Below are 17,030 nucleotides of genomic sequence, written 5' to 3' on the forward strand. Positions count from 1 at the left end.
AGTTGGATTAAAATGGAGTGGACTTGGATTAAAGCGGACTGGAGTTGGATTAAAGTGGACTGGAGTTGGATTAAAATGGAGTGGAGTTGGATTAAAGCGAACTTTTCCTTAGAGAAATTCCAGACAAATAAAGTGAATTCTTGTTGATGTAGCATGACTAAATCTAAACAAACTATGAAAAAAAGAGCATCTGTTTCTAAAGCTGAATTAAGCGTAGATTTCACTCTGTTGCTGGGAAGAACCAGCCATGTTTGAGTCGGGCCTCAGTACCAGTGAGCCGAAACAAACAGCAGAATAACTCCAACATGCTCCATCATTGTATTTCTGTGAACAAACAGGAAGCCATCGGATGTTCGCACCGCAGCGGTTTTCACTGCTGAATAATAAATAGCATTAGAATGAGCCACAGTTTCTCATCCCTCTGTGTTTTCTTCCTGTAGTAAAGCGGTGTGGGAAAACATGGCACGGATGTGTGTGAAAACCCGCCGGCTGGACGTGGCCCGAATGTGCCTGGGGAACATGGGGAACGCCAGGGCAGCGAAAGCCGTGAAGGAGGCGGAGGCTGAGCCCGAACCCGAAGCCCAGGTGGCCATGTTGGCCATTCAGCTCGGCATGCTGGTGAGACGAGGAAATTATCTGATTAACGAGCCGCGTAGAAGAACAGCCTGTCGAAACAGATCAAGCTTCATCTTTTCATTACTTTGTTTAATTTAGAATAAAGTTGTCTCCCCATTTCAGCCTCTGAACTCACCGGCTGCGTTTCCATTGATCGTAAAATTGCGCAAATTGGAATTATGAAAATAAATTTGCTTAATGCGAACACAGCAGTTTCTAAAAAACAACTTGTAACGTATTGAAATAGTTGTATTTTGCAAAACTGTAATAAAGGCACTTTTAGTCACATGATCAACAACCGGATGTTACTGCTGGAGGAAACGACAAAGAAGACAACGGGGAGTGATGAGAGGATGATGTTATTGCATGAACAAACAAGTTTTAATTGTGTTTTTTATCTAATTGAAAAACTGCAGTTGTGAAATAATTTCCTTTTTTTCGATCTTAGAAATTAAAGTTTTGTACACCTTTGTAATGAAAAGGCAGCTACTGTGAGTTTCAGTTGTTTTCTGTTAAAGGTGACCAGTTATGCCTCCTGGAACAGACTAGGACAGGCCTGTGGCCTATGCAAAACATTTTTAGCACAAATTTATTCTTGGATAATTTTAGACTGCTCAGTTCTGCCTATTGTGAGCTCCGTTCATAATGAGCTACATTCGCTACTCCTAAAGCGCTACGCCAACTCAGAGTCTGGCATGAGATGCAGTAACAGTGCAGGTTGATTTAGGGCGTGTTGTCACTGTAAATCCAGATAAGCTGCTGCTGGCCACGCCTCCCAAATCAACATGTACACAAACAGATGGGCAATTATACAAAACGTCCATCTTTGAAAAGCAGAAATGGAGCCTCCTGCACAATCAACAAGAACACAGCAAGTGGTTTCTGGATGGTAAGTCAACAACAAAACGCTTGTATTTTCCAGCAGCCATTATGCAGCGCACACAGCTGACCAAACTTGCTGGAGCTCCGTTTTGGTTGCTAGGTAACGACACAGTGTGACTCAACAACCGGGAGGATTTTGAAACGGCTTGTTTTCCAAACGCCAAAAAACATTAACTTATTGCCAAAACATGGCCAGATGTTTTTAGAATCAGTTGAGACCCAAATGGAAGTACAGAAATGCGTAAAAAGTGAATTTTTCATAATAGGTCCCCTTTAATGAACCGTCTGTCCGGCTTTCGGTGAGGCTACATCCCTTCAGGCCCGAGCGGGACTTTCCTGACTGAAGGCATTTATCTCCTTCCTGTCCTGCAACAGGAAGATGCAGAAAAGCTGTACAAGAGCTGTCATCGCTACGACCTGCTGAACGCCTTCTACCAGGCCTCCAGCGAATGGCAGCGAGCTCTGGAGACGGCCGAGGCCCACGACCGCATCCACCTGCGCACCACCTACTACAGCTACGCCAAGTACCTGGAGTCCACGGGCCACAAGAACCTGGCGCTTACTTAGTAAGATGCTACCTTTAGCCGGAGGCTTTGGGCGGATTTACTCTGGAAATGAGGGGCGATAATCGGCGTTTCTGTTCCAGTTATGAGAAATCAGACACTCACCGAGTCGAGGTTCCCAGAATGCTGCAGGATGACACGGCGTCGCTGGAGTTATACGTCACCAAAGCCAAAGATAAGTAGGTTTTTCATGCTCTGACGTCGGAACAGTGTTTGAGCTGTCTGCATGACATGGATGAAGTTTAAACGTCCGTCCTCTTGTGAATCCAGGAACATCTACAAGTGGTGGGCCCAGTACCTGGAGAGCCAGTCCAACATGGAGACAGCGCTGCTGTTCTACGAGCGCGCGCAGGACTACCTCTCCCTGGTCCGAGTCCACTGCTACCTGGGCAACATCCCGGAGGTGCTTCTCTAAACACGCTTAGCTCACCAGCTAATGCAGACACTGAACAAAGTCTAATTAGGGAGAAAAGCTTTCCAGTTGTAGGAGAAACTCTCTGCTGTTCTTTGAACATCACATGCAAGATTTCAAAGACCTTCAACATTTTTCACATGTGAAACATTTGGCATATGTTTGCAGTGCTGCTAAAAAGCTTGGCTGCGCTAATCCTGGAACACTAATTATAATCATTTGTTCTGCAAAAACACTAAACCAACACAATGGACAACACAATGTTTAGTAGAAACTAAAGCTCTAAATTCAGCCATGAGTTAATGACACACGTTGCAACGTATTATTAGAGTATTTTTTAATTGAATCGAATCGCCTCAGTATGGTCTGTGGATGGGTGAAGCATCCAGAGAGGCAATGCTTCAGTATAAAATTATTCAAGTCAAAGTACAACGCAGCACAAATACTCCTAAAAGTTATTTTTTTCCCAAAAAACGTACTAAAGTAAATGTAACTGAGGAAATGTAACTAGTTTCTACCAGCTCTGCATATGAATCTGTTCATTTGGCTGCAGGCGTCTCAGATAGCCAACAACACAGGTGACAGAGCAGCATCGTACCACCTGGCCAGACATTACGAGGGTCACGACGACATCAAGCAGGCGGTCCACTTCTACACCCGGGCCCAGGCCTACAACAACGCCATACGACTCTGCAAGGTACCGTGTTCCTCTCCGGACTTCAGGGTTTTTCTGTGCGGCTTGCTCAGCTTTGTGTCTGAACAGGAGAACGGTCTGGATGACCAGCTGATGAACCTGGCGCTGCTCAGCAACCCGGAGGACATGATGGAGGCGGCCTGCCACTACGAGGAGAAGGGCAAACACCTGGACCGGGCCGTGGCGCTCTACCACAAGGTCTGTGCAGCCGGGTCTCCACAAGGTGGCGGTGTTGTGCAATGTCTTAAAGGGGCCGTATTCTGTAAAAACCTTTATCTTTCCATCGTGTCATAATGTTTTTCCCTCATCAAAAACAAACCTGGAGTGTTGCTGTGATTCTTTCACACATGTCTGAGAAATCCTTTTGTCTCCATGGCAACCATTCAGCTGTGCACAACCCCTGGATATCTGTTTATTTTTTCATGCACATTACTCTTCATTGCATTTTGTGACTCAGATCGGTCGAGGCTGCTGCTAATTAGCTGCTAATATGTCTTTCATAGCTAGATGCCAAGTCAAGGTTATTTATATTTCAACAACAACACCACCAGTTTGCTGGACAATGTTTGTTTTCGCCACTGTCTGTAAACAGATGTGAGCTTTGTGTTTTTTCCAGGCCGGTTACGTCTCCAAAGCGTTGGAGTTGGCGTTCGCCACCGAGCAGTTTGCTGCGCTGCAGCTCATCGCGGAGGAGCTGAATGAAAACTCCGACCCTGCGCTCCTCGCTCGCTGCTCCGACTTCTTCGTCCAACATGCCCAGTATGAAAAGGCGGTGGAGTTACTGGCAGCGGCCAAGAAGGTAGCCGTGTCACACAGTTCTTACCTTCCCAGCTGTTGGCCGGTTCGTGACCTGAAGCGTTTTTCTGTAAATGTTCAGTATCCTCAGGCGGTGGAGCTGTGCCTGACCCATAACCTGACGATCACCGAGGACCTGGCTGAGAGGATGACGGTGACGGACGCCAAGGATCTGACGGAGGAGGCCGGCAAGGCTCTGCTGGAGAAGATCGCCGACTGCTGCATGAGTCAGGGCAGCTACCACCTGGCCACCAAGGTGTACACACAGGCCGGCAACAAGCACAGGGTAGGACGACATCGGCTTCATGTACTGGGTTTGTTCCAGTTCACTACAATTCACCTGGAATACAGATAATATCACAATAATCTGATCTGATCTGATCGGATGGATGGATGGATGGATGGATGGTGAATCAATGGATGGATGGATGGATGGATGGATGGATGGATGGATGGATGATGAATCGATGGATGGATGGATGGATGGATGGATGGATGGATGGTAGGATGGATGGATGGTAGGATGGATGGATGGATGGTAGGATGGATGGATGGATGGATGGATGGATGGTAGGATGGATGGATGGTAGGATGGATGGATGGATGGATGGATGGATGGATGGATGGTAGGATGGATGGATGGATGGATAGATGATGGTTGGATGGTAGGATGGATGGATGGATGGATGGATGGATGGATGGATGGATGATGAATCAATGGTTGGATGGATGGATGGATGGATGGATGGATGATGGATGGATGGATGGATGGATGATGAATCAATGGTTGGATGGATGGATGGATGGATGGATAGATGATGGATGGATGGATGGATGGATGATGAATCAATGGTATGGATGGATCCAGTTCTGGTGGTTTTCTATTGGCTCGTTGTTTCTGCCTGTTGCCAGGCAGAACTGTTTTCCTGCTGTTCTGTAGAATCTTGTGACGAATTGTTTTAGCTTCCTGTTTTTCCTCCAGTCAGACATGAATCCTCCTCTGCATGACGACTGTTTTTATTTCACCTCAGGCCATGAAGGCGCTGCTGAAGTCGGGCGACACGGATAAAATCGCTTTCTTTGCCAACGTTTCTCGTCAGAAGGAGCTTTTCATCATGGCCGCCAACTACTTCCAGTCCCTGGATTGGCGCAAAAACCCAAAGAACCTGAAGAGAATCATTGAGTTTTACACTAAAGGCAAAGCGCCGGACCTGCTGGGCGGCTTCTACGAGGCTTGTGCTCAGGTAGAGAAACTCCAGTTATTATTATTATTGTTGTTATTGTTAATAGCTTGTTCTGTTGCTATGCTAATAATATGCCTGATTCTTTATTTCAGTGACTCTGTTCACAGATATTAGATGAAAACTTTGTTTTATGTTCTGTTCTTATTAAATTAGGTGGAGATAGATGATTACCAGAACTATGAAAAGGCTCTGGATGCTTTGATGGAGGCGTTTAAGTGTCTGTCCAAAGCGAAGGACGCTTCCTCTGGACAGCAGGAAGTGAGGTTAGCCGACCTGCAGCACAAGATCGTCCTCATCAAGAAGTTCGTCCACATACGCAGGTAAAACCACGAGAAACTGGAAATTAATTATAAAATATGTCTTATTTAGCAAATATCAACTAAAAACGTTTGAGTAGTAAATGAAAAGTATAATTAGTGAAGCTGCACAGTGTCTGTGGGACCATATGAACATCTGACTGTGATCTGGATTTCCTGTAATGATGTATTTAGCTCTAAATCTTTTCATTTTTTGTTCTTACAGTTTGTGGTTGAGGTATTTAAAGAGCAATTAAAGCCAAAGTTCTTGTGCATTTTTAAGGATATCTTGGTGTTTTTGTGCAAGTTTTTACGTTTGTCTGTGAATTAATTTAATTCTGCTCTCGCTGCTCGCTAAGAGTTTTTACATGTTGCCATAGTAACAGTATCCAGTAACAGGTAAAAGTCGCTAAATTTGATGCTAGTCGGTTTTTTTGAAAAAGTCGTTAGCGGGTCTATAAAGTGGTGAAACGCAGCGATAAATGAGTTAATTTGGCAGCGGTTGTAGATGCGTCGTCCTGACGACGGCCTCGCTCAGCGGCAGGTTTGGCCACGCCCCTCTGTGTCTCTTGGCTCCGCCCACTTTGGTGGGATTCTTCAGAAATGCCTGGGGGCGGGGCTAAACTTTCCCAGGGTGGTTGGCCACATTAAATGTGTTTTATTTCATAGCCCAGCAGAGCTGTGAGGTGTGTCGCGTTGCAGTCGTGCGTGGTTTAGCTCGTCTTCCTCGTGGTGACAGGAAGTCGGCGTTTCTCTGCAGGCTGCACCCGGAGGACCCAGACGAGGCAGTCAGGCTGTGTGAGGCCCTGCTGGAGGAACCAGAGTTGGACCCAGCCGTCCGGGTCGGAGACGCCTACGGCTTTCTGATCGATCATCACTGTCAGCAGGGACGCCTGCAAACGGTGACGCTCAGCAGCCATTAGCAGATTATTAAGGACGAGCGTTTCCACGGAGACCAGATCTGAGTTATCACAGCTCAGAGATAAATCCAGGAGCTGAATCTCATCAGAGCGAAAACGTTTCTGGTTTAACGAGACGAGTTTTACGTCTCGTTTTAGCGACTAAGTGTCTCGTTAAAACCAGAAAACCTTCTGATTTTAACGAGACATAAAACTCTTTGAAACGAGACGAGTTTTATGTCTTATTTTCTATCTTGTTTTAACAATAGTTTCTTGTCACAGCCAGAAAACGTCCCATTTATCGAGAAGCAAAACCCGTTAAATGAAGAAAGTTTTGAATCTGGCTTCAGAAAACCTTCTCGTTATTACAAGATACCAAACTCGTTAAAAGGAGAAATAAAAAGGTTTTTCTGATATGCTAAGAAAATCCTAAAGTGTAAAGAAACTACTTCTCAGCCTGTTTCCTCTAGACGACATTTCTTATTTAACAGAGATTTTATTTTGTATTAAATATAAATGTCGTTTTTAAATCTCGTTAAAACCAGAACATTTTCTTTTCTTACATCTTGTTTTGACGATAAAGTTTCTCGCTTTAAAGAGATACCCCTCCTGAACCCCTCTGGCAGTGACTGCCCTCCGTAAAGCAGGAACGTTTAATCTTCCTCCTCAGGCGTATCAGAAGCTGGAGGAGCTGCAGAAGCTGCTGCCGACTCAGAGCATCAGGTTCTACATCAGCCAGGCCAACCTGGACGCTCTGCAGAAGGAGATGGGCTTCCCTCTGGAGAGCGGCGACCACAAACACGTCCTGCGGGAGGACGACGAGGTGGAGGAGGACCTGACAGCGTGAGGAAGAAGAGGAGGAGGACCTGGCGGCGTGAGGAAGAGGAGGAGGAGGACCTGGCGGCGTGAGGAGGAGGAGGACCTGACGGCGTGAGGAGGAGGAGGACCTGACAGCGTGAGGAAGAGGAGGAGGAGGACCTGACGGCGTGAGGAGGAGGAGGACCTGACGGCGTGAGGAGGAGGAGGACCTGACAGCATGAGGAAGAGGAGGAGGAGGACCTGACGGCGTGAGGAAGAGGAGGAGGAGGAGGAGGACCTGACGGCGTGAGGAAGAGGAGGAGGACCTGACGGCGTGAGGAAGAGGAGGAGGAGGAGGACCTGACAGCATGAGGAGGAGGAGGAGGACCTGACAGCGTGAGGAAGAGGAGGAGGAGAAGGAGGACCTGACAGCGTGAGGAGGAAGAGGAAGAGGAGGAGGACCTGACCCATTGACCGCGCTCCTCTCCTCCTGCCCAGACTCTTCTGCAGGTTTTATATTCATATTGTAGCCAAAAAGCAAATAAAAGCCGGTAATTATCACCTAAAGTGATTTACAGACAGTCAGGATGTTTGATGATTCCAGATTTACTGGCAAAAAAAAAATGTGATTTAATAGAAAATCGTTTTGAAATAAAAACAAACTACCTAAAAAATGCAACGTTTTCCAGATGAAACTAAGCTCACAGCTTTATTCACCTACAGGAAGAAGAAAAACGGCACGACTACAGTTTATTTTTAATACTTTTTTGATCGTTTTTAAATCAGGCTTTTGCAAATGTTGTTGATAAAACATCTGATTGTCTCTGAATGTTAAGATTCATCCTTAGATTTCCTGTTTTTGTGTTTTTTATGTATTTTGTACAAAGTGTTTTAACGCATGTGATGGAAGCAGTGTCAAAACTTTATTTTGAAGGTTTTTGCAGCTATTTTTGATAAAACCGAAGGACGCCGAACATGAACCGTCTTCATACGTTCTTCTGAATAAACGGTTTCAGGATGAAACACAATAGTTTTGGGTTTTTCTGTCGCTGGCGGCACTGAGCTGTGAAAACCTGCAGCAGTTGTACATCCAGTCACACGGGGGCGCTGTTGTCAAAGAAATCACCAACCCTGTTACCTGCATCCCGGTGTGTAAACTTACACACACAGTTACTCAACACGAGTTCATTTATAAATGTCATCCAGCTGGAAGGTGAAACTACAGGAAAGTTCACTGAAAAAAAATAAATATTCCCAAGAATTTTTGTTTTAATTTCTACCTTAAGTATCCGAGTAAATTTAAAATGTGACAAAACTAACTTACAAGTAGCTTTTCAGCAAGAAAATGAGTTTTTTAATTCAATAACTCCGTAATATTGATGAAAAAGTTCTAATTCCACTTTATAACATGTTTTGTTATAAATAAACTGTCAGTGGAACCAGAACTGGGTTGCTAGGCGACGGGCTGGGCTTGGCTGGGGTTGCTAGGCGACGGTGCCAGTTGAACTAGAACCTTTTCAGCAATATTAAGGAATTATTGACTCTAAAGAAGCTGCTGTGTTGCTGATAAGTTACTTGTAAGTTAGTTTTGTCTTATTTAAAGTGAACCAAGATATTTACACTGAAACTAGAGGGAAAATACTTGGTAAGATTTTGTGTTTTTGAAGTGCAGCAGTTTCACGGACACACATCTGATCTTGGCGCGGCGTGAAGAGGAAGGACTGGAGGTAAGTTTATCTGGAGCCGAGTATCTCAGCCTGACGACAAGGTGAGCTTTTCCTAATTATGATGATATGTGGATGTTTTTAAAAAGGCTCGGCTGGACTCTGACCTTCGGCGTTTCCATGACGACGAGGCGATGGCAGCTCCGACTCCTGCAGGGAAGCTGAGACGTTGTGAAGGTTTGATTTCTGATTCGATCCAGGCAGTTTTCACACCTGGCAGTTCGGTAGATTCGGCTCAGTTTGGGACCAAAACGGCAACGTTCGTTACGTTTCCAGCTGCTGCGGATGATTTCAGGCTACAAATGAAAAAACGGAAAACTGGACGACTTTTATTTCAGTTTTCTTTCCGTTTTCCAGTCATCGGCCCCGCAGTGCGGTTCTGCTGCATGTCTGCTCCAGGCTGCAGTTCTGTTGTGTTGTGGCCCGGAGTTCTGGTTCCTCTGGTGGTTCTGTGGTGGTCGGGTTCTGCCCTCAGAGGCCCAAACGACCCGCCAGAGACGAACGGAGGAGGGGAGCTCACCTGCAGACAGGAAGTGACATCAGACCTGATACCTGCTGCGTGGAAACGTTTTATGGAAGAATAACAGTCTCAAAAGAGTCTGAGTTTGTTTTTACATTCATTGGACTGAATTTTTATCCTGCACAGTTTTTATTTATTTTAAATTTGCCATCAAAATTAAAAAAAAAAAAAAATCAAGTGCAGAAATTCTTCTACAAAAATTTTGAAAAGATTAATATGCAGAAAGATGGCCCCCGAACTTTTAACGCCCCTGACCTAGAGAGTGAAAACTGTTTAGTCAGACTGGACAGCACTTCAACAGAACTGCAGCCCAGACTTTGACTAGGCCACTCCAGACTTTCTGCTCCAGGAAGTTCTGCTGTCAGTTCATGATCTTATCATTCATCACCGAGTTTCTTTACTTAAAAGATTTCTATATATCATCCATCCATCCGTCTTCTTACACCCTGGTCCCTTAGTGGGTCAGGAGGGTTGCTGGTTCCTCTCCAGCTAACGTTCCGGGCGAGAGGCGGGTCACCTGGACAGGTCGCCAGTCTGTCGCAGGGCAACACAGAGACACACAACCATGCACACACACACTCACACCTAGGGAGGATTTGGAGAGGCCAATTAACCTGACAGTCATGTTTTTGGACTGTGGGAGGAAACCGGAGTACCTGGAGAAAACCCACCATGCACAGGGAGAACATGGAGACTCCATGCAGAAAGACCGGGACCGGGAATCAAACCCAGAACCTTCTTGCTGCAAGGCAACAGCTCTACCAACTGCGCCACTGTATATTAGATCAGACAGTAATCGGGTCTGTTGATGCTGAACGTAGCAGTGAAAACCTGGTCAATCACAGTTAAAACCAGATGTAATGAGGGAATCGCTATACTTCCCGTGAGGCTGCAGTTAAACTCGAACCGCTCTGAGAGACGGAGGAACCCGGCTCCTCTGAATGGGATGGATCTGGTTTTGTTTGTTCTTGTGTTTGGTCTGCAGGATTCCTTTGCATCTGCGCCTCCCGAACGAAGCCGTTTCTGCTTGGTGAGCATCGATCGCAGTGCAAAATGCCTTCAAAGTTTACGGATCGCAGCAGAAACATAAAACAAACCTCCAAACGTGGCGCCTGATTTTTGGATTGCTGTGAATTTGGCTTAAAAAAACGGCGACATTAAACATAAAAACCTGATATTAAGAGTCTAGATGTGAAGTGTTTGTTCTATTTTTATGGTGAAGAACCATTTCGGAGTCTCGTTTCTGCCCAGGCCACATCAGACGGCGTTTAAACAGAAACAGACCTCAGAACCGGCCTGAACAGAAAGAAGGAGACGACTAACAGAACTTCCTCTTTGAGGTCGATCTGCTGCGCCGTTCATATGGTTCTAATGAAGGAACTGAAATTAGATCAGAAGCATAAATACGATCACCTCGAGTGGGAAACTTCAAAGAACCCACAACTGTGTCTGTGATGTGCAATCAGCAAAGTGACGGTGATGAGACTCTGTCCACGACGCTGCTGATCCATTTGCAGCATCAACAACTTCAGAATAAGATTTTAATGAGGCCAAATGTTTGTTTTTTTGGCCGTTTCTTACCGTAACTCTAGACGCTCATTTGTGAGGTCAGACACTGATGTTGGACGAGAAGCTTGACTCGGCTCTCATTCGTTCAAAGAATAATTTTTTTTAATCATCGGAACTTTTACTTGTTAATTTCAATTAATTAATAACTGATTTTAATTTTAATTTATTAAAATCAGTTAATCGATTTATTTATTTCTAACATACAAACAGAACCTTTGTGTTCACGCGTTTCTGGTACGCCTGTAAATGAAGCAGCATCCGCTAACAGCTGCGGGTTAATTTCTGCTTTTCAAACGATCTGATGCGACGCTGGAAAAGACTGTTGTTGTGCTAACAGGAGTTAGCCTACCAGCAAAGCTATTCAAGCCTAAAATAGCGTCTTCAGCACAGATGCTAACGCTAATGTCAGCATCCACAGCCCAGATTTGTAAAGAATGATACGGATCACCCAATGAGACGAATTAAAGCTGCCGTAAATAACTTTAGTTAGAAAACAAAAAAGTTTTTTACATATTGGTTAAAAATGTCACCATGTTCTGACAACTTAATATAAAACGAGCAAAATGTGAAAACATTTAAGCTCCTCTGGTTACACTGAGTGCTAACTGCAGAAAAACAACCAATCAGAGCCAAGAGGAGGGTCTTAACGCTGTCAATCACTCTTGTGTACATCTGGTTCACCACAGCAGAGGCTTTCATGAATGCTAAAGCTAGTTAGCATAGGGTTAGGGTTTTCCTGTAACTATAAGTTGTTTCTCTGCCATTAGCGGATTTAGCAGCGAGTACATGAGGATGATTGATGTTGCTAAGCCCCGCCCCCTGCCTCTGATTGGTTGTTTTTGGTCGGGAGCAGCTCAGGAAAATGGAGGAGGAGATCAATCCTCCTCTGTAACTTCATGATAGTTTGAACAAATATATAAAAAAAATGTTTTTTTAAATAAAATTACAATGTGCAGCTTTAAACCAAAGTCCCAGAGATGGAGCCAAACATGAGTAAGAAAACCTGCAGAAGACCTCAGACTGGCCGGATACAGATACAAACCAACAGTTTTATCTGTTTTCTATTATTTATCACAAATCTGTGATAATCTGAGAGAAACGGCAGATTATCACAGGTTTCCTGCGGCAGGTCTTTCCTGTCTTTTGACCTAAATCAGATAAAATGAAGGGAGCGTAATTTCTGCTCTGCTCTTTGAATCCGGATCAATCGGAGCGACCCGGTTGGGCTCTGTGCCGTCAGTAGGTGGTGCTGCTCATGCTGACGCGCCGCTCTATGAAAGGCCCCAAAGAGATCCAGCCTTGAGAAAAAAATGCCAGGAATGTTTGCGAAGCTTATGTCAATTTCACGAGCTCAGGAGAAGAAAGCGCTGCGACAATAAGGGGGGGTGCGGAGGGGGGGGTCACCCTGGTGAGAATAATGTCATTACATGTTCCCCATACATGCATACTTTCCCTCAATGCCAGCCAGGATTTTTGCACAACAACGGTTCGTATTAGTGATGTGAATGGGAAAGAATTTCCTTTAAATCCCCGTAAAGGTGAGTTAAAGGGAAGCAGTTTTATTATTTCATAAATGAAACATGGAAGGTGTTTATGTTGGGAATGATGGGAACATTCAACAGTCTGAGGGCAGGCTGTGAAGGTTGGAGAGGAATGGGAAGCGGGATTCTGTCAGTGATGTAAAAACTCCCAGGACCCTGGGAAACGGGTGGGGGAGGGGGGATCGGGTTGGGTTTGTGCCAACACAGTCGCTGTGCCAGAACTCTGGGTGTTTCTGGGGGGCACGGGTCTCACCGGCGGATCTGTGGGAAAATCAAAACCAGGTTTTGCTGTCGCTCTCTGCAGATCAAATCTACCATCCGTGAAAAGGCTGGAAAACATTCATGTAGCTAAAACTAAGGCCTTAAATTGTCTTAAATTCATTTTTAAACAGTAAGTTGGCCTTTAATGTGTTATTGAGGAAAATGTTTGAGTCACACTCAGATGTCTTTATTGCATTCTGTCACTCAGCATGGTTGAAGCTACCGCTAACTTACTGCTAATACCCTTCCTAGCTAGCCAGTTTTTTTTGGTTGTTTTTTTTCATGAGTAATTGTAAACTTATTGCCTGTTGGCTGGACGAAATTACCTTTCTATGGAGATACAGCTCTTAAACTACATTCATAATGGCCTAATAATGTCTCAGGTTTGAGATAAGACGGTTGAGGCTACTGCTAACTATCTGCTAATACCGTTGCTAGCAGGTTAGCTTGATTTTTTGGCATTTACCATGGGTAAATGCTAATTTTTTGTCAGTTTTCTGGACAACGTTTGTACATATCTATGGAGTTGTAGGCCTTAAATTCCATCCATAAGAATTTTAAAAAGGCCGTAAATAGTCTGAAATTTGAGACTTATGACTTAAGATGGTGAGGCTACCGCTTACTAGCTGCTAATACTCTTTCTATCTTACTAGCTTTCTTCTATCTATCATGGGTAAGTGCAAATTTATCAGCAGTTGGCTGATTGATGATTGTAGTTCTGTGTAGATTTTGGTCTTAAATTTCGTTCATCGTGGTCTTAAAAAGTCTTAAATTTGAATTATGACTTAAGATGGATGAGGCTACCGCTAACTTACTGCAATAATTTGAGTTATTTGTCATAAGGGAAACAAAATAAGGTTGTTTTTCTGTCGCTCAGCCACAGAAGAAGAAATGAGACGTTTGCAGATCTGTGTGAAGAAACTCTACCGTCTGCAGATTAATAATGATTAGAAGCTGAAACGTTGCACAGCTGGCCTTCAAGGCAAACTGCCAGCTTCTCTTAAACCCCGAGGCGTTTTTCAACTGCTGGCTTCTTGGTATGTGTCCAGTAGGTGGTCACTATTATCATGTAAATATGGATCCTAACCCACAAAACCACATTCCTCGACCGGCTAAGCACAATAAAAAAGATTTTCTCCCATGTGGAAATTACAGTGATGTTATCGCTGAAGTAGTGGGGAGAAGCTCGATCCGTCATGGTGGGTGATGTCATGTGTGGTTATTTTAATGGGGAGCAACTGTTGCAATCATGTAACCGAATGATTGTGGCTCCGTCAGAACTGCAGAGCTGCTCTGGACTGCAGCAGCTTTTCCACCCAAACATGAATAATCAGTTAAAATGACGCAGTAGCAGTGATTTAAACGGGAAATGATGAATAATCTCTGAGAAACGGGGGGCAGCTTCAGGGCGCAGTGGGCCCCCCGTCCAGACAAAAGCCTGCAGGAAACACAAAAACCCTGGAAACTTTCCTCACTCAACCCCTGGAGGCTCTTACTGTCATCATATTCTGCCACAACAAGCAATTAATCAATTAATCGCACGATAAACTAAAATGAGCAAAGCAATTATTTTGTCGATCCTCCCCTTTAATATCGTTGAAAAGCCGCCATTTTGAGAAAAGCTGCAAATATTTGTACAAAGTAGTAAATCTGCACTTTGTGCTATTTTGCCTGTTTTCTCAGTCTATTATTTTCTAAAATACTATTTTGGTTATTGAGTCTATAATCCATTTTAATTATTCTTGTTTCAGTTGTTTTGTTTATTTTGAATATTTTAAATGTTTTCCAGATCCAGTTTGAAATCAAAGGTTTTTTTTATTGTTATTTGTTTCTACTTGCAATATTATTCTGTTATTATTATTATTATTATTATTATTATTATTATTTATTATTATATTAATTGAAAATGGTCTCAGAATAACAATGTTATTGTTTATAGTAATAATTTATCATCTAGTAAAATTTGTTATTGTGGCAGAACTAAATATTCCACGTCATGGAAAGTCAAGAGATTTAGTTTGCTAACTAAATATTGAGCTAAATAACCAGATAAGTATTTAACTATCTGATATAAGCTTATTTAGCTTCAACCTCAATATTTGGTTAGCAGGCTAAATATTTAGTTTATATTTAGCCTGTTTTCTATATATTTAGTTTAACTAAATATTCAATTAGCCAACTAAATATTTAGTGTAAAGCTAAATATTTAAATATTTAGTAGTAAATAGTTGGTTTGAAGCTAAATATTTAGTTTGAGGATATTTACCCGGCTTGCAAAATGTTTAGTCTGCTAACTAAATGTTTAGCTAAACATTTCATACACAACCTAAATGTTTAGCTTCAAACTAAATGTTTAGTTTTTAGTTGGTTTGAAGGTATTTAGTTAACAAGCAAAATCAATAGTTTCAGGAAATGAAGATAATTATTTTGTTTTAAACTAAATATTTAGTTGAATATTCAGTTTCAAGTTAAATGTCTACCTTACTGCTAAATATTTAGTTTTCTAATTACACATTTAAGTCAAAACTGACATTTATGAATAAATGAACAACTTGGTGAACACATGACTATTAAAAATAAACTCCAGTTTCTTTCTTTTATGACGTACTAAATAACCCAAATTATTGCTGTTAGTTAGTTTTTGACTGTGTAGATTTACCAGCCCCGGAGATTTAGCTTAACCTGTTAGCATTAGCATGCATGCTAAGCTAACGAAGGTTGCTGCTGACCTGCAGGGAAGCTCTAACATCTTGAAACATTTCAGCTCTGCCTGAAGCTCTAGTCTTTATTTTTTAGCTTTGTAAATTAGTTTTCCTGTTTGGAAAGTCGAGGATAAAAACTGATAGTTTGGTTTGGAGGAACAGAGGAAGCTCCTCACACGGCCGGCGATGGGCCGCGCATCAACATGCCTTTGTCTCAGGAGGTTGATGCTTAATTGATACAAGCTTAATGAGAGCTGTGTGTGTGTGTGTGTGTGTGTGTGTGTGTGTGTGTGTGTGTGTGTGTGTGTGTGTGTGTGTGTGTGTGTGAGATCAGGGGATTCTCTGGATGGTTGGACTGTAATTGGAAGGACAAGCGTGTGTGTGAGAGGGATCTGTGGGAAAACTGGAAGAAATGTGGAAAATAGGGCTGAAACTTTATTATTCTGACAATTTGGATTAAAAATGTGACATTCTGCATATTTCTCATTTAACCACTTAGAAATACTTTAATAAGCAAATAAATTCCTGTTGTAAATAAGAAATAAATGCAATGACGGCGTTTAGTGAATGATTATTTGCAGCAAAGGAGGCATCTGCAGCTACAAAACAAACTTATATCATCCACATGTTTAATTTATTAAAGCATAAATTTCGTCTTTGACTAATAACTGGATGCAATTTGGAGATTTTTTTTTTTTTTTTGTGCTGAATTTAAACCAGGTGAAGCTAAAACCGCAAAAAACTAAATCTTGCCAACTACTTTTGGTCTAGTTTTTAGTTGAGACGTCTTAATACACCTGAAATAAGACACGACTGACTTATAAATGACTTTGTTTTAAGTAAATAACTTGATGAAAAAGTTCAAGTTCCACTGATGCTGTTACCTAGCAACCCCAGGCAAGTCCAGCCGTTACCTAGCAACCYTMSRCWRGCAGATTATTTCACTTATAAGACATTTGAATAATATGAAAGTGAAACTGTAACTTTTTAATTAAAACAAGGCAATATATTATCTTGCTGAAAACTTACTTGTAAGTTAGTTTTGTCTCACTTTACTAAGGTATTAGAATCAGAAACTTACTTGGGAAAGTAAATGAAAAATACTTTATACAATTTAGTTTTTGCAGTGTAAAAATATGAAACTTGAGTTCTGGTTAGAGAAGATTTGCATATGTTTTTATATACATCTTAAATTGAAAAAGTTAATATTTTTGTAAAGTTTTGTCATAATTGCTGTCCTGTCTGTGTTGTTTTTTAAGTAAATGGCTTTTTATGAGTCTATATTCCCGTTAGCCATTAATAAGGTGACGATTATTTCAATCATCAATTAATCACGATTAATCTGCCCCACTGGAAACGATTCCAGTGATCTTGAAACATCAGATTGAGCTGTAAAGTTTTTAAATAATTCAGAAATTAAAACTCGTGTCCTGTTTGTTTTGTCAGCCGTCAGAGTGAAGAGGCCTTCAGGGACCAACGGGGGCCTTCAGGGACCGACGGGGCCTTCAGGGACCG

The 17,030-nt window shown here is 42.7% G+C and overlaps 1 protein-coding gene and 1 long non-coding RNA gene across 3 annotated transcripts in view; both read left to right on the forward strand.

The window, feature by feature from the left end:
• ift140 (intraflagellar transport 140 homolog (Chlamydomonas)) overlaps positions 1-7,290 on the forward strand; it is a 42,703-nt gene extending 35,413 nt beyond the window's left edge. For both annotated transcript variants that reach the window (XM_008436366.2, XM_017310939.1), the window contains exons 19-30: positions 441-618; positions 1,873-2,063; positions 2,144-2,239; positions 2,331-2,463; positions 3,026-3,169; positions 3,236-3,364; positions 3,783-3,965; positions 4,044-4,247; positions 4,993-5,205; positions 5,359-5,525; positions 6,262-6,403; positions 7,071-7,290. In XM_008436366.2, the coding sequence (XP_008434588.1) occupies positions 441-618; positions 1,873-2,063; positions 2,144-2,239; positions 2,331-2,463; positions 3,026-3,169; positions 3,236-3,364; positions 3,783-3,965; positions 4,044-4,247; positions 4,993-5,205; positions 5,359-5,525; positions 6,262-6,403; positions 7,071-7,247 (1,957 nt within the window). In that variant the 3' untranslated portion in view covers positions 7,248-7,290. The remainder of the gene's footprint in view (positions 1-440; positions 619-1,872; positions 2,064-2,143; positions 2,240-2,330; positions 2,464-3,025; positions 3,170-3,235; positions 3,365-3,782; positions 3,966-4,043; positions 4,248-4,992; positions 5,206-5,358; positions 5,526-6,261; positions 6,404-7,070) is intronic.
• A 1,521-nt stretch (positions 7,291-8,811) lies between these two features.
• LOC108167299 (uncharacterized) lies at positions 8,812-17,030 on the forward strand. The gene is made up of 3 exons (XR_001777665.1): positions 8,812-8,925; positions 9,012-9,099; positions 16,962-17,030. It is a non-coding gene; the product is annotated as an uncharacterized LOC108167299 (long non-coding RNA).

This window comes from Poecilia reticulata, linkage group LG19 (genome assembly GCF_000633615.1).
Source record: "Poecilia reticulata strain Guanapo linkage group LG19, Guppy_female_1.0+MT, whole genome shotgun sequence".
Taxonomy (NCBI): Eukaryota; Metazoa; Chordata; class Actinopteri; order Cyprinodontiformes; family Poeciliidae; genus Poecilia; species Poecilia reticulata.